Source organism: Saccostrea echinata, unplaced genomic scaffold, assembly GCF_033153115.1.
Source record: "Saccostrea echinata isolate AGI-Se365-2 ecotype Australia unplaced genomic scaffold, CSIRO_AGI_Sech_v1 ptg000009l, whole genome shotgun sequence".
NCBI lineage: Eukaryota > Metazoa > Mollusca > Bivalvia > Ostreida > Ostreidae > Saccostrea > Saccostrea echinata.
In genome coordinates this window covers 19,703,997-19,724,504 of record NW_026889758.1, presented here as the reverse complement: position 1 = coordinate 19,724,504, position 20,508 = coordinate 19,703,997, and the positions used below count along the sequence as shown (strand labels likewise).

General features: G+C 35.0%; 1 protein-coding gene across 1 annotated transcript in view; it reads left to right on the top strand.

The window, feature by feature from the left end:
- Positions 1–565: 565 nt before the first annotated feature.
- The window catches only part of LOC133182514 (breast cancer type 2 susceptibility protein-like), a gene marked incomplete at its 5' end in the record, with an annotated part of 41,937 nt that continues 21,994 nt past the window's right edge, over positions 566–20,508 (top strand). The window contains 8 exons of the mRNA XM_061317359.1: positions 566–683; positions 1,896–2,057; positions 6,449–6,548; positions 6,748–6,905; positions 11,631–11,671; positions 12,785–14,096; positions 16,529–16,590; positions 16,743–20,403. Coding sequence (XP_061173343.1) covers positions 566–683; positions 1,896–2,057; positions 6,449–6,548; positions 6,748–6,905; positions 11,631–11,671; positions 12,785–14,096; positions 16,529–16,590; positions 16,743–20,403 — 5,614 coding nt within the window. The remainder of the gene's footprint in view (positions 684–1,895; positions 2,058–6,448; positions 6,549–6,747; positions 6,906–11,630; positions 11,672–12,784; positions 14,097–16,528; positions 16,591–16,742; positions 20,404–20,508) is intronic.

Here is a 20,508-nt window from a genome sequence, read left to right as displayed (position 1 = left end):
ATGGCTTCAGATAATTACTTTCAAAACAGGAAGACAAAGTTAGACTAAGAACATTATATTTTTGAAAAATATATTTTTTAAAATTACTTTTTATCAATTTCATACTATAGTTATATTCCTAATAAACCAGTTTCTATCATTCAAAATTATTGCAATCTAAAATTCTGAAAATTTTTAAATGAAACATACCTCTATATAAGTATTAATTAAATGGACATTCTGTGCAAGGTGTGACTGGTCAAGTGGGTCAGCACCCGGTTAACAATCCAGAGGTCCCCAGATCAAATACACCCAATGGCAAACAATTTTTTTATTAGTGCAATTTTACTTTTATATATTTAATAATTAAAACAGTATCTTACACAAACATGATGATAAAATAATTAAAAATACATTGTTTTAATTTTAAAATTAAAAAAAATCCTGTTTATGATTTTCAAACTGATTTTAAATTTAATCTGACATGTGTTTTAATTTAAATATTTAAAAAAAATCCTGTGTATGCTTTCCAAACTGAATTTAAATTTAATCTGACATATTTTATTTTGAAATAGTTGAAATGGAACAAAGTGAAAAAAAATTGCCATGTGGGAAAAGTGGGGAACATCATCAAACTTTAAGGCTGTCTCTCAGTAAAAGAGCCAAGAAATGTTTCTCAAGATCCAAGAAAAGATTAGAAGAAGGTATGCTTTAATTTTGCTAAACAGATTGGTAATAAAGACTGATGGAAAAAGGGTAAATTATGTTAATACTTAGATAATGCTGCCTTGTTAGGAAAGAAAAATATTGAAATACCCCATTAATCTGATAATGTCTTACGCTGTATCAGTGACATGTTAGTAAATTCATGAACATTTGGTCATTTGTAAAAACTGGTCTACAGTAATATTTGGGAAATTTGAATGAATTTGTGTTTTTAGATTTGACTTGTCAAATGAACACTGGAAGTTTCAAAAGTTTTCAAAAAATTGTCTGCATTTATAGTGTTGGTTCTCAGTAATTGTGTCAGAGAACAATTTGTCATTTGATCATCCCTGTTTACATCACTCCCTTATTTAAGATACAAATTTTTGTTTAAAAAATTGTGGTCAAGGACCCTTGCCATCAAGGTCTACCAGAGTTTTTGAAATCCACTGGTCCCACCATCAAAACTGGTGAATATTTCAAAAGTCCAGTAATTTTCTTCATGTAATCAGTCCGAGTGACTAGTAAAAAAATTCAACCTTTCCAGAATTTTAACCTCTTAATGTTCAGTTTTTAAGCTTATTTGTGAGATCATCAAAATGTTTGAATCTGGGTGCATGTATGATAGAATAACCTTCAGCACTTTTTGGACAATTAGTTTTCACAAAATGTTTCATATTCAGTAAAAAAAAAGAAAAGAACAACCTAAAACAGAAATAGTGAGAGAAATTGAAGATGAAAGAGATATGTAGTCAGAATTATTCTTTACTGTAATGTGTAACTGGAATGAAAAAAAATTTCAGTTTTTGAATTTCTCTTTTTTTTTTAATTGTGGTATCCCAAATATGCTGATGGACCAGTGAATTTCACTAAATCACTGGTCCACTTGACCAGTAAATTGTTTTTCATTTCAAAAACTCTGGACTCTACAAAACTCACCATTTATAAGTTTATGAAGTGAAGTGAGTTTGATTTAGAAAATAACTGTTTAAAAATGAGCAATGCCCCACCATCTCCCTCTTTCTCAAATAGATAGTCACTTCTGAGGAGTAATTAATAAATATATATATATACTTGTATGTATATGCAATTGTTTGATTGGATCACTTGTCAAAATTTAAAAAAAAGTCTGCCTATTTGTGTTGTTCTCAAATAAAGATTAGCTGAATCAAATAGAATTGATGTGTTTTATGATTATTGATCTTATGCAGCCGTGGGTCCCAGTTGTGAAGACTGGCTACAAAGTGCTACATTACGGAGACTTGACGACAAAAAGAGAGAGGAGGAGAGGGATTTATTTATTTCTCCTGTGTCGCAGTGTTCCTCCCAGCTCACACCAGATATCCTCAAATTCCACAGAGGAAGGAAATTTGGTAATTGCAGTGTAAAACTTTTACCCATTTGTTGAACAGACTATCTTGACTATTAGTCTTTTCAAGAGGAATCAAATGTTTATTCAGCATCATGATACGTGCATATATCTTTTTTTTTGGTCATCTGAGTCACTAGGTGACCTATTGCCATCTGTTTTCATCCATTGTGCATCGTTCATCTTGAATCCATCATAAACTTTAGAACATTTTTAGCTTTCTTCCTATAAATGACTGAACCAATTTCAACCATTTTTTTGTTTGTGTATAGAATGTGAATTTTGTGTGTCTGCCTTCCTGGTGTGTGGCCAAAACCATCAAAATTAATGCAATCCTTTCTCCTGGACATGAAGCAGTTATACTGTTGCCATGGTTATAATATGCCATGAGCCCTTTACCAAAATTTTGAAATTCAGGGCTCAGAGTTCAGGCTCCAGGATAGGGCTATGTTGGTCATATATTGAAATGCATTATATATCATAAGAGACATAAATAACAGAGATTCACAACTCCTACGTCAGGGTTTGACACTAAGGCATGTCCGACTGACCCAGTCTAGTAAATGAGTGGTCCGGTCGTGTAAAATGTACGTGAACTAGACCAGTTGGTCATGTTGATTGATTGTATGTTGTTTAACGTCCCATTTGAGAATTTTTCACTCATATAGAGATGTCATTATATACTGGTGAAGGGCTTCAAATTTAGACCTTTTCTCGGCACTCAAGGCCATTGATCAGTGAGGGATCTTTATCATGCCAACGCCTGCCGTGACACGGGGCCTCGGTTTTTAAGATCTCATCCGAAGGACCCGCAACTTTCACTTCAAAGTGCCGAGCACATGGCGAAGGAACAGTTGCTACCCATTTTTTATTGACTTAGGTCTGTCGCGGCCGAGATTCAAACTCACGACCTCCCGATCATGGAGCGAGCGCTCTACCGACTGAATGGTTTGGTCATGTTGATAAAATAACTGTTAAATTCCATTTCAGTCTTCCAAATAAATATTCAAAAAACTTTTAAAGAAATTTACTTATTTGTCTGATTGTAAATACATGGTAAAGAAAAAAATCCCCGTATGATACAATCACTGTTTTAGCCAAAGGCACCAGAAGTGTGCATCGACCTCCCCCCTCCCCCCACACCCAACAAACACACCCAAACACACACACATTAATTCAAAAATCAGTAAGAGCTTATAATTTCTCAAAAGTATTATATTTTTCTGTCAATTACACCCATATTTCATTTCATGCAAGCAGATCGTACTTTTTCTCACGTTTAGAGATAGTTCATGAAAATATAGCCACAGCTGTAATAAACAAGTTGCGGTAGAAACAAGCGTTCACTATCAATGTTGTATAAATACTGTATACAGGGTTATTTTCGCCCCGTACTATTTTCGCCCTTTTGCACTTGGGAACAATTTTGCCCCGGTTTAAATTTGCCCAGTCACAGTTCTGTTTAAGAAATTATTTTGTTTTCTATGAATTCGCCCCGTTTTAAATTCGCCCACCTGTGATTAGGGCGAAAGGGGCGAAAATAAAATGGGGGCGAAAATTTCCCTGTATACAGTAGTTGCCAAAAAAAATATATTCTGTACTTAATTTATTAATATTTAGGATACAAATTTTATTTAAAGTTTGTTGAATTATCTTTAAAGCTTATGATATTCGCATGTCTTGATGAACACACTCAATTGGCTAGTCTGTCAAATTCTTGACATGCGCTAGAGACGATTTCAAAATTACCTCAAAATTAGAGATTATAAGAATTAAATTTGCAGGTTTGGTCAGGGCTAGTGATTTTACGATCAGGGCTAGTAAAAATTATGGGAAGTAGCCCGACTAGTCTAGTACTCGTGAAAGTAAATGTCAAACCCTGTACGTTATCAGATTTACTGTATTTTGCTGAGTGTAATATCAGGCCTCGAAATGACCTTTTAAACTTTAGGTACCAGGCCAATTCTTTTAGGCACCAGCTCAGTAAACTTAGATTGAGTGGGGTTTTTTTATGGACCTTAAAAAGGGCATATAATAATTCAAGAATCAGAGAGGAACTTGATTGCAGAACAAGGATACTCTGAAAAGTTTCTTTTTAAGGAAGCATTTACTAACGGCCCAAAAAATTGATAATTGTTATCATCATACATGCAGTGTTTTTCCTTTTTTCAGAAGGGGGGGAGGGGGGCACACATGGAAAAATGTGAAAGGCATTATTCTGATATAGAAAATAATCTATCTATCAAGTAACAACTTTAATCATATCACAAAATATAAAGTTTGTAAAGGATGTAAATTCCATTAAAAATTCATTACAGATTAGAAAGGTGGACCGCTGGTGTATTAACATTAATGACATCATTCAGTGAAATTGCAATTGACATTGTATATACTTTGGGTTTTTTTTTCCCAAGCCTGTTTTTAAATTGTTCTGACTTTTAATTTCAGGTAAAATCTTTACTTTTTGTCATCAATCATGATTTTTATGCCCCGCCATGAATATGGCCGGGGCATATAGTGTTTGTCATGTCCGTCTTCCGTCCTTCCGTCTGTCCTTCCGTCACACTTTGCGTTTAGCTCTGTTCAAAGCTCAGTTTCAAAGAAACTATCCATTGGCAAGATATTTTTATCAAACTTCATATGCTGATAGATATTGATGAGGGCTATGCAACTGCATCAACATTTTTTGACCTTGACCTTTCCTTTGACCTTGACCTCACTTTTCTTAAATTAGTGTTTAGCTCAGTTTTAAAAAAAAACATTCATAATATTTTCATCAAACTTCATATGCTAATACATACTGATGTAACCTTTTCAACTGCATCAAGATTTTTTGACCTTGACCTTTCCTTTGACCTTGACCTCACTTTTCTTAAATTAGTGTCAAACTTCATATGCTGATACATACCGATGAGAGCTATTCAACTGCATCAATATTTTTTGACCTTGACCTTTCCTTTGACCTTGACCTCACTTTTCTTGAATTAGTGTTTAGCTCAGTTTTAAAGAAACCATTCATAATATTTTCATCAAACTTCATATGCTAATACATACTGATGTAACCTTTTCAACTACATCAACATTTTTTGATCTTGACCTTTCCTTTGATCTTGACCTCACTTTTCTTAAATTAGTTTCTGAATCAAACGTCATATGCTGATACATACTGATGTAAGCTATTCAACTGCAGCAATATTTTTTGACCTTGACCTTTCCTTTGACCTTGACCTCACTTTTCTCAATTTGTGTTAAAATGTTGCATTACTAATATACCCTTGGCGGGGCATTCATGTCCTATGGACATATTTCTAGTTTTTTCTACTTTTGGTTTAAAATAAATGATCCTTTTTGATAGTAATTGTTTTTATCAGGAGATAATAATTTATTACATTTTCTTCAACAATAGTGAAATACTGTAATTTATTTACTGAATAAAGTGATATTCTGACACAGTGTAAAAGGGTATCAAAATGGTATTGTCACAGTGTGAGAATATCAGAAGTGTGCCAACACTTACGATTTTCTTTCCTTTCAGTGTTTTTAAAAAAAAATCCCTGGTCTTTTATAAGATAGCGTTAATGAGCCATCCTGACAGAGACTTATAGTTATACTGCCAAAGTTTTTCCAAATATTTCATTAAAAATCCATGTTTACAACGTTTTTCAATCTCACAATTGCTTGTAGCTATGACCTCTCAACCGCTCAACTATGACACCACAGCCTATGACACTTTGTTATGAAAAGACAGAGGAAAAATCTAAGGAAATGTAATAAACAGAAAATTCGATGTTTAGATGAATATGGAATTAATTTCACTCGTGAGACAGGATTTTTTATATTTTCACTCATGCTTCGCACGTGTGAAAATATAAAAAAATCCTGTCCAGTTCGTGAAATAAATTCAATATTCATCTACAAAACATTGAATATCTTCTATATATTTCACCTCACTTACACACAGCTTCTCCTTTCATTACCAGTTTAATAGAATAACGTTATCTAATATTTGTCTCTATCCCTAAACTGCTCAAGGCTAAAGATACTGTGTAAGCTGTGTGCTTTCAAGCGAAAAGATCCAGTACATTTCATACCCTGAATTTTCTATTAAAATGAAAGTAATGGAAATGGTATTTGTAATGGAAAAATTGCAATGTAATAGTAATTTAATGCATCACATTTCAAAGTAATTTACCCTATGTCTGGGCTAAGTTGGTCATATATTGAAGTTTTTCATACATTGTACACCTTCTCTCCTTCGAAACTGAGTCTTCACCAAACTGTCAAATTTTTATCACATGAGTCCAGAGTTCTAGATCTGGATGGAGCCAAAAAAAACTCATGATACTCAGGTGACCATCAAGGCTCATGGGCCTCTTGTTTATTCATTGTCTTTAGAATCTTCCCCAGAAGTCTCCACATTTGAGCGACTTTTGAGTTCTCAATCCACTACTAGCAGTCCACATGCTGATTGGCTACAACCATCTCTTGGTCTCAGGTATGGAACAAGATCAGCTTGTGGGTTATTAAAAACCTATGCATGAAAATGTTTGCGCAAATTTATTGCACTGTAAAGTTGGAATTCATGAAGTAATAGGGTAATGCGTTCATGCATAATTATGGGTACTTCTGTTTTTTGACAAAATTAGTTTGCCATAGTAAAATGACTGGGATACATGTGTATGTCGTTATTTCAGTCCACAAGGTAGGGAGGTTGGAGCATTATCCCCTACCATAACTTCTGAGGATGCTTTAATTAGAAGTCTGGGGATCACAGCTAACGATTCCGTGGCATCGTGGACAAGTTCCCTGGCAACACCCTCCCATCTCTCCATATCTCCAGCTGTCAGGCAAGGTATAGCAGAACCAATTAAAATAGAAGACACTTGCCTAAAATCATTCTAATTTGGATGGGATATGAGTTCTTGGTTTTGCTGATTTCTCTTCTTTATAGATACATATAAATACGAAGAAAGTAGTTGATAAATTGTCAAGGTTGTTAGGTCTTGACACATGGGTAAATCCACAAGTCCACAGCAAATTTAGTTTTTCAAGAAAAAATGGTGAATACTTGGCTACTAGAATAGATATCAGGAAGACCTAACCTGATTTATTTTAACTTTATAATTTAAATAGCAGGTATATGTCAGAAGTCTGCAACAATTTTAAGAATGGTAAATGCAGGTTTTAAAAAAAGGAAACAGGTTATTCTGATACACTGAGGAGTATGCTAATGCATTAGCTATTTGATTCATTTTCTTTTCTCCATTCTTCATCTACATAATATTGAAGTAAATATGTAGGATGTATAATTTGTTAATATTTACATCCACTGAATATTATCTCTTTATTTTTCATGAAAATTGTGATCATTTTAATATCAGTACTTTAACACGGCTAAGAAAGCCACCTGTATAGATTTCTGGAGCAGTGACTCTTCCATCAATAAAACATACATCAATAATACAATATTTAACTGAATTGATACTACTTTATATGATTATTTACACAGACATAAATATAAACAACAGACATAAATATAAACAACAGACATAAATATATACAACAGACATAAATATATTCAACAGACATAAATATATACAACAGACATAAATATATACAACAGACATAAATATATACAAGAAAATGTCTCTTTATTTGTTAGTATGGGAATTAAAGTTGCAGCTATTGTGAAAAAATTAACATAACCCGCTTACTTGGGTTAAGTATTTTTTCTGCAATAGCTGCAATGTTAATGCTCATACTAACAACCAAAGAAAGCATTTTGTTGTTTAAATAAATTAAGATTCAGATATGATAGATTGATTAATTTTCACATAAAATGTTGCATTTGTGTATTGATGTTATTTTACTGAAAAGAAGCATTGTAACTTAAATGACAAAATCTGATTTTTAGCTCACCTCGACGAAGTCGAGATGAGCTTATGCTATACCCCCGGCGTCGGCGTTAGCGTCGGCGTCCCAGGTTAAAGTTTTAGGAGCAAGTCCCATTCCCAAGTAACTATAAGCCCTACCTGGACCAAACTTGCATGGATGATGCATCTAGGGATGGACACTACCACACTTGCTTCGGATGCTGGATCTGACCTAGATTTTCCAGATGAGTGACCAGGTTAAAGTTTTAGGAGCAGGTCCATTCCCAAGTAACTATAAGCCCTACCTGGACCGAACTTGCATGGATGATGCATCTAGGGATGGACACTACCACACTTGCTTCGGATGCTGGATCTGACCTAGATTTTCCAGATGAGTGACCAGGTTAAAGTTTTAGGAGCAGGTCCATTCCCAAGTAACTATAAGCCCTACCTTGACCAAACTTGCATGGATGATGCATCTAGGAATGGACACTACCACACTTGCTTCGGATGCTGGATCTGACCTAGATTTTCCAGATGAGTGACCAGGTTAAAGTTTTAGGAGCAGGTCCATTCCCAAGTAACTATAAGCCCTACCTGGACCAAACTTGCATGGATGATGCATCTAGGGATGGACACTACCACACTTGCTTCGGATGCTGGATCTGACCTAGATTTTCTTGATGAGTGACCAGGTTAAAGTTTTAGGAGCAGGTCCATTCCCAAGTAACTATAAGCCCTACCTGGACCGAACTTGCATGGATGATGCATCTAGGGATGGACACTACCACACTTGCTTCGGATGCTGGATCTGACCTAGATTTTCCGGATGAGTGACCAGGTTAAAGTTTTAGGAGCAGGTCCATTCCCAAGTAACTATAAGCCCTACCTGGACCAAACTTGCATGAATGATGCATCTAGGGATGGACACTACCACACTTGCTTCGGATGCTGGATCTGACCTAGATTTTCCAGATGAGTGACCAGGTTAAAGTTTTAGGAGCAAGTCCATTCCCAAGTAACTATAAGCCCTACCTGGACCAAACTTGCATGGATGATGCATCTAGGGATGGACATGGCCACACTTACTTCGGATGCTGGATCTGAACTAGATTTTCCGGATGAGTGACCAGGTTAAAGTTTAAGGAGCAGGTCCATTCCCAAGTAACTATAAGCCCTACCTTGACCAAACTTGCATGGATGATGCATCTAGGGATGGACACTACCACACTTGCTTCGGATGCTGGATCTGACCTAGATTTTCCAGATGAGTGACCAGGTTAAAGTTTAAGGAGCAGGTCCATTCCCAAGTAACTATAAGCCCTACCTGGACCAAACTTGCATGGATGATGCATCTAGGGATGGACATGGCCACACTTATTTCGGATGCTGGATCTGAACTAGATTTTCCGGATGAGTGACCAGGTTAAAGTTTAAGGAGCAGGTCCATTCCCAAGTAACTATAAGCCCTACCTTGACCAAACTTGCATGGATGATGCATCTAGGGATGGACACTACCACACTTGCTTCGGATGCTGGATCTGACCTAGATTTTCCAGATGAGTGACCAGGTTAAAGTTTTAGGAGCAGGTCCATTCCCAAGTAACTATAAGCCCTACCCGGACCAAACTTGCATGGATGATGCATCCAGGGATGGACACTACCACACTTGCTTCGGATGCTGGATCTGACCTAGATTTTCCACATGTGAGACCAGGTTTAGATTTAGGAGTAGTCTCGTTTCCAAGTAACTATAAGCCCTACCTGGACCAAACTTTCATGGATGATGCATCTAGGGATGTACACTAACCAACCTGCTTCGAATGCTGGATCTGACCTAGATTTTCCACATGAGTGAATTTTAGCCATATTTTAACCAAATTAGCATGGATGATGTATCTAGGGATGGACACTTCCAGACTTGCCTTGGATTCTGAATCTGATGTACATTTTCCAGATGAGTGACCAGGGTAATTTTTTGGAGTAGCTATATAATATTATGGCCTGTTATGATTAAACTTGCATAGATGGTGCATCTAAGGATGAAAACTTCCAGACTTGCTTTGGATGTTGGAAGTGACCAAAATTTTCTTGATTACTAAACAGGTCAAAAGTTTTTGAGCAGGTCTATAATTAAATCAAACTTGCATGGCCATTGATCTTGGGATGTACCCTAACTAGAAAAAAAATATGATGTGAAATTTGCCTTACATGTAGATAACATTCGTCGAGGTGAGCTTCGTAATCTTTGATTACCTATGTTTTTATTAATCAAAATAATGATCAAGCTTTTAAAACATCTTTTATATATATAAAAAAAATACTCTATACAGGGTTATTTTTGCCATATCACACAAACATTTTGTCTCATTTTAAAGAGCAAGGGCCACTTAGGGCCTTTTTTGGCCCTGTAAATTTCTGCAAAAATTAAAACTGCATAGTTTTAGTCGACAAGGCAATAAATATCACTTGAACACTTGGTGACTGAATTTCTACTAAAAATGATGTAATTTTCTTGATAGTCAATGCATTATGACGTCATGAATTGCGTCATTATTCACATATCCCGAATATTTCTTCAAAAATGGCCAAAATATGATGCTATTTTCAATATTTCGTATACAGCACAACCTCCGATCCAAAATGTGCAAATATATTACGAAAGAACTGCTTATTAAGATTATAAAATACATTGTAATTTTTGGATCGAGGGGTGTGCTCATATTTTAATTCTTTGTTGAAGGTTCTGAAATTCACCTGTTTTCTGCAAAATTCAAGAATATCGCAATTTCACACAACCTGTTTTCGAGTACCTGGACTCTTTAGAGGAAACTTTTATATACAAACTGAAAGCGCCAAGTCTCTACTTTATATTGATGTTGAGAAAGGGACATAGTTTGTTAGTGGATAAATTGGTTTATCTACAAGGCCATTTTATGCATAAAGTGAACCTAGCTCTTTGCCAAGACTGTTGTGTTGAAGAGATTACTCTGTCTTTGAATTTGTCATGTATTAAATTCTCTTCTTTGTGTTGAGGACAAAAAAGGGCAAAAATCTGGGACAAAAATTTCCATGTATATAAATGCATGCAGTATACAAATCAGTTATTCAATGCTTTCAAATTATGATATATTGTATTAAAACCAAATCTCTTTCCATAATGTTATCGATATGGTACAATGTGTTTCCCAAATGAATTATAATTTTTTCTTGTTGTTAATCTAGACAATATATTTAATCCTTTGGCAAAAAATTCTATTATTAAATGATGCTCACATGTAAAGAGATTTTTATACTTGAAACTTGTAAACAGCAGTGAAGAATTTTGAGATGCCAAAAATTAAAGCATGGACAAAGAGGTAATTGCAGAGAAATTGTTCAGCAGAAATCAAAAAAAAGTATGGTGTTTGTTACGTGCCCTATGTGATTGAATAACTTACATGCTCAGAAGATCCACATTCTAATTGGATGTAACATTAAGATGAATATTGGAGGAAATAAATTGTGTTATCATATGATCAGACATTGGAATGAGCTTGCATTTTCTGATTGCTGTTGTTCTACTTATTCAGTTGTTTTATTTTGATTGATTAAATAGTAAGAGTTAAAGTAAAATGTCACAATGGTTTATGTTTGTTTGAAGTCTCTTCACTATTTATGCACCCGATCATTGAATCAGCTGGAGATATATATTTTATTTTCAGATTCATGTGAAAAAGAATACACAGATGTAGGAAAACAGAAGGTAAATATTGAAAAAGAATTTGGAAAAGATTGTAAATTGAAAGAATTTAAAAATACATGTGGCTGTTAATGATTTTTAGCTCACCTGGACCAAAGGCTCAAGTGAGCATTTCTGATAGAAATTCGTCCATTGTCTGTCATTATTGTCAGTTACATCTTTATCGAAACTATTCATATTTTTATCTTCTTCATAATTACTGGATCAGTTTCATCCAAACTTGGCACAAAGTATCCTTTGATGAATAAGAATCAGTTTCTTAAAGTGGTCATACCCCCTTCCTGGGGAGGATAATCAGGAAAAGGCAAAAATAGGGTGGGGTCATTTAGCTATCTTAAGAACCACTGTCCCAGAGAAAATAAAATTTATTTTAAGGCTTTCCGATACAATGTAGATTCAAGTTTATATAAATCATGTAGGATAGGGGGATAGGGATCAAAGGTTTACATGGGGTTATGTAGGAATAATACCTTTAAAATCCTCTCAAGAACAGCAGGACCATGATTAGTTCATATCAATATGCAAGCATATTCAGGTAGTGTAGATTCAAAATTGTTTAAATTATACATTTGGGGTCAAGCATGACCAGGGAGTTTCTCACGTGAGTGTTGTGGCCCATGGACTTCTTATTTGAGATGTATAGCAATTTTCAGAGCAAAATTTTAGAACAAATTATTTGAAATCTGCATTAAGAATATTGTACTTCAGTAGTCTGTCTTATTTAAAAGACTATGCATAATAATCTAAATTTTGCTTTTTCTAGCAGTTGTATTGATTAGTGTTGAAAACTGTAAATCACTTTTTATCCGTAAAAACTGTACTTCCATTTAATTATGCAAGACTGTCTGCTTGCAAAAATATCATATTCTCGTATAATTATAAATCAAAGTTCATATACATGTACAACATTAATCAGACTTTGTGAAAATTTATTCTCACCTATAAAAACCAAATACATGTAATTATCTTGTGGAAAAAAAGATTCCACAAAATTTGGCGACCAACAGTTCTGTTATTTTTTGTTTATACAAGGCGTGATCAAAAAGTTCACGAACTTTTTGATCACCCCTCGTATGATTTTGATTTTTTAAAGCATACTTATACTAACCTTTCCAGAAAGTACCTAGGGCGTTGTTTTCACCGGGACTTGTTAAGAGTCAGGATGAACTGTGCTGTAGTTTTAATGAACAAGAACAGAGGGCAGAATCAAAGGAGGATATAGAAAGTAACCCAGAGATCAAAGAATTAGCTGACATCCCTGTGAAATCTGAACCTACAGAGTGGGAGAGTGAGCCTATATTTTCTCAAGAACTCTTACCAGAGGATTCAGATACAGTCGAGAATATTCTGCCAAGTAGGAATGAAAAATCTTCAAGCTCTGTAGAAAAGGATAGTATTTCCTTGATTGAACATAAAGCTGTGACCCTGAAGCAAGAGGTTATTGATGAAACTCTCTCTGATTTCTTTGATCCACCCTCCAAATCTGTTGGAAAGCGTCGGTGTGCTCCAAATAGAGGACAGAAGAGGAAGTCATGGGAGGATTCAACAGTTGGCATTACTATAAAGAATTCTCCCATCTCATCATCCTCACCAGTAAAGGATGTTAAAGATAGGCCCAATGCAGAAATGTACAAGACTCCTATGGAAAGTAACAAGAGAGTCAAGTCAATTTTATCTAACGAGAAAAGGAGGACTAGACGATCAAGTACAAGGAAACGTGTAACCTTTAGTCATACTGATGACACTGCTAAAGAGTCTAATGAAGTTTGTACTGAAAACAGTGAGCTTGTCAAAGAAATAAAAATAGAGGTAACTGGTCAGTCCTTTGAACAAAGCTCATCTGACCATTCAAGTCATTTAAAATTAAACAAGGAATTGATCTCCCACTCAAATGAAGAAAGTGATGTGACTACAGAGGATGTAGATGATTTGTTTTCGCAAGTATCACCAACTTCATTGAATGAGATGTGTTCCCTTAATAATGAAAATCTATTAACATTTGATGAGAATAGGGTGCATTCTAATACATTACTAAACAAATGTGATAAATCCCCCAAAATCATTGATAATATTCAGAAACAGCAAGTAAAGTCTAGTGACAAAGCATGCAAAACAAAGTCAGAAGAAGATCACAAGCTTTTAAATTCTAAACCAAAGGAAACTCCAGTCAGCTCTAATGTATCCAGCCTTAGGTGTAAGAACAGAAAATTTTCATATCCTACCAATAACCAGATCACAAAATCTTGCCCCAAGACTGTATATGGCTTTAAAGAAGTGGAGTCACCTCTCCAAAGCCATCACATTATAGCAGATGAACCTGGGGATTCCTTGGCAATACAGAAGGATGAAACAATAGTGAGTCAGAGACTAGAGATTGATGTCAACAGGTCAGCACAGACTGAAAACCCCAAAGTCAGTTCAACTCAAGGTATTATGAAGATTGGGGGATTGTACTTCTATGTTCTGAATTTGATAGAGAGTATTTCAGAGTTAAGAAATTTAACTTGATAATTTTTTTGCTCATGACAATGTTGTGGTGTCACTCTTCCAGGTTAATATGCTTGGAGTTGTAATTATTAGCCCTACCTGGACCAACTTGTAAGGCTGATGCATATAAGGATGCACAATACCTGACTTACTCCTATATTTTTGGGATGGGTGATCAGTAAACAGTTTTTGAACAGATCCATTCCTAATAAGCTGAATTAATTGCACTGATGATGCATTTTGGGATGCAAAAGATCAAAGAGTTTTAAGCAGACCCGTTTCCAAGTACACTTATAGCAAAGTCCTGGGGACAGGCAGATTTCCTTTGTTATATCCCTAATCTGTTTCATCTGTTTGTGGAATTTGTAAAAGTATACATATATATGGAATTCACAATACACATACTGTATTTTCCTTTTTATACTACTGATATATTCTCACTTGAGTGTTAAATACAAAATCTACCTTGAAGAATTTAGTTTTCTGTGTAATCAAATGTCTGTTATTCATGTAAATATTTATGAAAAATAATTTCAGGTTGATAATTTAAAGTCAGGGATGTTAAAAAAATTTGTTATATAAAAAGATATAAATTGCATTATTTTTAACCTTAATGGGACACAAAAGCAACTCGCTATATTAAATTCATTATATTAGAATTCATTACATGTATAACCAAACATTTTACAAGGAAATGTTAAGAATGGTGACAGGGACCTCAAAAACTTTGCTATATCTGTGTTTGTACAAAATGAGTTTTTCTGTAACTATCTGACTACCAAACTTGCATGGATAAAGATTATAGAGACACATTTTGTCCTGCTTGTTTAACATTGGTGTGTGTGTTTTTAGTAGGGATGGCAACGAATATTCGAACATTCGAATATTCATTCGATAAGTTGATATTCGAATATGAATTTAAGATTCGAATATTCGGCGTTTTTCAGATTTCATAAAAAGAAGTACTGTGAATTTGTAAATTTTGATTAGAACAGTGCTGGAATTACCCCTGTTTAATTTACTAGCGATCAATTTCGATCGCCTGATTTCTTTCACTACTTTCTTATCTTATAGATCTCTAAATTACATGTATTTCGTTTTGAGTAAGATGGTAAAGAATTCTACAATAATGCTTTATGTATAATAAAAAAATTACTTCAATGTTTTTATTAGTTAGATACAGTCGAATCTAGAATCGAGGACAACAAAAGAAAAACCTACTTAGAATGTCTAAAAGACGTGAAGAGTATACACGACCAAAATAAATTTAATTGATCAATGAATGAATGTCCGATAGGATTTGTCTGTAATTAATGTAAAGGGCTCAATTTAAGAATAAATGTGTAAATTACTTGATAATATCGGGAAAATAGTTAATTACCTATGACAATTGTCTACGGAAATATTTGTTTATATTCTAAAAACATTACACCAAAGATTATTGTCATATCTCTTATTAGGCAGATAATTGTAATTTATTACACATATTGAAATCTGAACAGTATACCGTTACGACTATCTTGCCTTTGATAAGACGACTGGTTCCTCAGTTGAAGCTTCTATAAATACACATGTTTCACTTCTTAAAATTATACTTCTCTACATTTAAATCAATTATTTATTTTAAATATTGACAAATGTCAAATGGAATTTTTTATTGTACACCTACAAAAGTCTTCATACAATTTTACTTCCAATATAAGTATACCTACGCTAAACCTTTCATGAGAGTAGGATGATGCATATTTAAAATAAAACAGATTTGATTTATTTTATCGAATATTCGAATATATTCGAATACTTTCATTGAATATTCGAATATGAATTATTGACAAAATTGACATCCCTAGTTTTTAGTTGTTTGATTGATTGATTGATTGTATGTTGTTTTACGTCCCATTCGAGAATTTTTCACTCATATAGAGACGTCACCTTATACCGGTGAAGGGCTTCAAATTTTGACCTTTACTCGGCACTCAGGGCCATTGAGCAGTGAGGGATCTTTATCGTGCCAACGCCTGCCGTGACACGGGGCCTCGGTTTTTAAGGTCTCATCCGAAGGACCCGCAACTTTCACTTCAAAGTGCCGAGCGCATGGCGAAGGAACAGTTGCTACCCATTTTTTATCGACTTAGGTCAGTCGTGGCCGAGATTCGAACTCACGACCTCCCGATCACGGAGCGAGCGCTCTACCGACTGAGCTACCGTGAACGGTTAGTTGTTTGATGTGTAATGACAAACTGGCATGTAACAAACGGTTCTTACTGAGTATTCATTTGCTGTTCCACTAAGCTTTACTCATAGATAACATTTTTAGTGGTGAGCTTTTTTGATTACCTATGTTTATTGAATGCTTTGAAAGTTTATTCACAGCTTCATTCATTTCCACAGGGTTTCAGAAATTCTCATCAATGCAGAAAGTAGTCAAAAAGAAGGCAAGTTATTTGGAATAATTTTTTCCTTTCCTTTTTGAAAAACACCTTTGAGTAAAAAATAATCAGCTAGTAAAAACTTGGCTAGATATACATGTATTTCTTGATTTGTTCAAAAGTTATTATTCATGTATTGTATACTTCCTTTTATACAGGACTGTTCAAAAGACATCTCTGTCCCTGTGAAAGTCGTTACAGAGGATTGTGGAATAGAGCAAAAGTGTAATAGTGTCAGATCAGAGAAAGTAAGTACATTACCAAATATGAATCAAGACAGAAATCTAAACATACCATCCACCATGTCTAATCCTGACAAGCCTTCAGAAGACCCCTCCATTTACTACACAAAACCTAGTTATCTCCCTTGTCAAGTTTCTAATGATAAATCAGCAACAGATACAGCTGGGGAAACCCTAGAGATATTTGAGGGATTCTGCACAGCAGGTGGTAAAAAGTTTTCTCAAACAAAAGATGCTTTACTGAAAGCAAGAGCAATATTAGAAGTGGATACTGGTGATACAGGGGAGAGAACTGTGAAGGAGACCCATTCAGAGAAAGCACCTACAGAAAAACTTTATCTACTTCATTCCCAAAGCAGAACAAAATTTGAACAAGTAGAGGAAGACAATATGGAAATGTCTTCAGAGTGTACTGCTGGTTTTCAAGGATTCCATACAGCAAGTGGAAAGAAAGTAGAACTAAGTGAAAGTTCTCTCAGAAAGGCTCAGATGATTATCTCTGAAGAGGGTGATGCAAAAGAATTTCCAGATACAGGGTGTGACAGTAATGCTTCAGAAATAATGCCATCTGGGGACAGGGAAGAAGCTGATTTGATGACTGGGACACATTTTAAAGGTTTCTCCAGTGCAAACAAACTTCATCTCAGAGAAGGTTTTACTAACACTGCAGTATCCTCAAGAAATGTAGATTCTGGAAATCTGAAAGCAAGGGGAAAAAACATATTCTCAGATATATTTGAGGAATTTCAAGTCCATGATAATCTTGACTCAAACTCATTCACAGGATTTGAGACAGCTGGTGGGAAGGAATTTAGCAGTGCAAAAATTGGTCCAATAGAAAGCAAAGCAGTTTCCAAAAAATTGGATGGTAAGGAAGAACATTTCACTAACATTGATGAAGAAGAAATTATTCAAACTTTATTTTCTGGAATGAAGAACAAAGGAATCAGTGATCATAAATCAAAACCAACGAGTGGTTTCCCCTTGAAGCCACAGAAAACTGATCAGCTGATGAAATCTTCCTCAATTGCTGCCAAATTTCCCCCTGGTTCAAACATTCCTAAAGGTTTTAGGCCATTTAAACCACCTAAAATTTTAGCCAAGCCAAAATCAAAAGACTCAACACATAAAGCATCTAATGTTGTAAAAAGGCTAGATGAGACTAAATCTGAGGTATCCTCTAAAAATAAAATGCACAAAAGTGAACTTACAGAGTCTACCCCTCAGACAGAAAGCAGCGAGGAGAGGAAAATGAATGAAAATAGTAACCAGAAAGAAACAGATGCTGAAAAACCTGATGACAGTGCAGATTTAAGCAATCTGTTTCTGAATGATATGTTTGATGAAGAGATGGAAATCTCCCAAAAATTTACCCTGGAAGCTATAGCTGAGAGGAAAGTCCATGTAAGTGATGCAAATGAAAGTAGAGTATCTGTAGAAAGAAAAGAAGAAAGAGTACCTTCCCCATCTTGTAATAAGCTGAAAGATTGTACTGAACCAGTTGATAAGCAAGTTATAAAATCATCAGCTGGAATGACAGAATCCAGTTTTAGTGGATTTCAAACTGCTTCTGGTAAAACAGTCAGCATTGATGACAAGAGTTTGAAGAAGGCAAAGGAATTATGGGAAAAACAGACAGTTGAAATTTCAGATAAATTTGATGATCTTGATCCTGAGATTACATTCAAAGATAAAGAAGTAATTCTACATGCTGATCTTTCAGATTCTTGCAGTACTGACTTTGAAGGAAAAACTGTAAATATGTGTCAAACAATAGAAGAAACTTTAAATGAAGCAAGTGATAAACCTAAGACAGGAAATTCCTCTGCAGTAGAAGATGAAGGATATGATATGACAGGGGAATTCAAAGGATTTCAGACTGCTTCAGGAAAAAGTGTAAGTGTGGATAAGCAATCTCTATCTGTAGCAACAGAATTATGGGAAAAATCTCTTGGAGAAGATTTTCTGAAGCCTGTACATAGAAACAGTAAAAGTGAAACATTCCAAGGATTTCATACAGCTTCTGGCAAAACTGTAAGTGTATGTGATGATTCCATTTTGGAAGCCAAGAAATTATGGGAGAAGCCCCTTGATGTACCCAGTGGGAATAAAAACAAGGATGGGATGAAAAGTTCCATGGGGGAACATGCAAATGTGGACAGGTTCAACCCTATAAAACTTGTGGACATCAGTAAAAGTGCCTTTTCAAAATCAAAGAAGTCATTAGAAAATTTTTCAGCAGATAATATTCAAATATCTATCAGTCCATGTGACATTGCTAGGAATGAACCAAGTCAAGATAAGTTTTCATTTCATGGGTTTCAAACAGCATCAGGGAAGGTGGTTAAAGTGGATGAAAAAGCTGTTGCTGAAGCCAAAAAACTTTGGACCTCTTCAACTGAAGAAAATAATGACAATTTTCCAGAATCTGAATTGGAAAAATTATTCCTTCATGACAATTTTTCACAAACTGTTACAAAGGACACAAATTCAATAGAGAACACAGATTCAATGGTAACTCTTAAAGAGACATCAGAAAATATTCAAGCTGTTCCCAAGTTAAATGATCCAAAAGCTGCTGCCAAATCACTTAATGTTCTACAAAAATTTCAGAGCAAGCCAGGAAAGGAGAATGAAAGTGTACAGTCATCTGTTTCACTTAGTCCTTTTATCAGTGCCTCAGGCAAAAGCGTGCATGTATCTGATCAGGCTCTAGTTCATATAAGATGTGAAATGAAAAAGTTAGATGACTGTGAGCAAAATATAAAGACCTTAAATAAAAATGAAAATGCAAAACCCATTGAGAAGTCTTCTGCAAATATTGTAGCTTGTCCATTTATGAGTGCATCTGGAAAACAGATTTCTGTGTCATCTGCAGCTTTAGAATCCACCAAATCATTCTTCAGTGAAGATAATGATGAAGTCAGTCTTCTCACAACAGAGAGAAAGAACTTTTCTCGATTTCAAATGGATAGTGTTAAATCCGTTTCATTGTCTCAAAAATCTCAAGAGGTGATGAAAGCAAAATTTGCAGATAAGCATGAAATGGAAACATCAGATAGTACAACTGTAGAACCAAGGTTGAAGGAAAAGCCATTTTCTCCTTTTCAGAGTGCTAGTGGCAAAAGTATCTCAGTATCTCAGAAATCACTTGATATGGTGCGTTCTAAGCTAGCAGAAAACTGTGAAACGGATTCAAAGGAACAATCTTCAAAAGCTTTGGATAATGGAAAAACACATCCCGAGATCTCGCCTTTCCAAAGTGCTAGTGTGAAATCCATTGCAGTGACTAAAGAGTCTCTTGAAATGGCTCAGAAAAGATTAGATGAAAACAATGAAGGGAATATTGACAAACCAACAAGACACAGTTGTGATGGATCTAGTGTGGTGTCTCAGATAAATACTCAGAAAAGGAAGTTAGAGGACATGCTGACTCCCAAGAGGCCAAGGAACAAAGACGTGGGAGATCCCGGGGAGTATGACAATCTCGTGCTGCCTGATGATTTCTTTGATGACATGGAGACTCCCAACAAGAAAATTAAGATGGACTCTGAAGACGAATCAAACCAGAATCTAGGTAATTAGATTCAATATACATTACCCAAGTCTCTTGATGTCAAAAATGAAATTTTGAAGAAACTGAGCTCAGTTTATTTATAAACATAATAATGTTACATACATG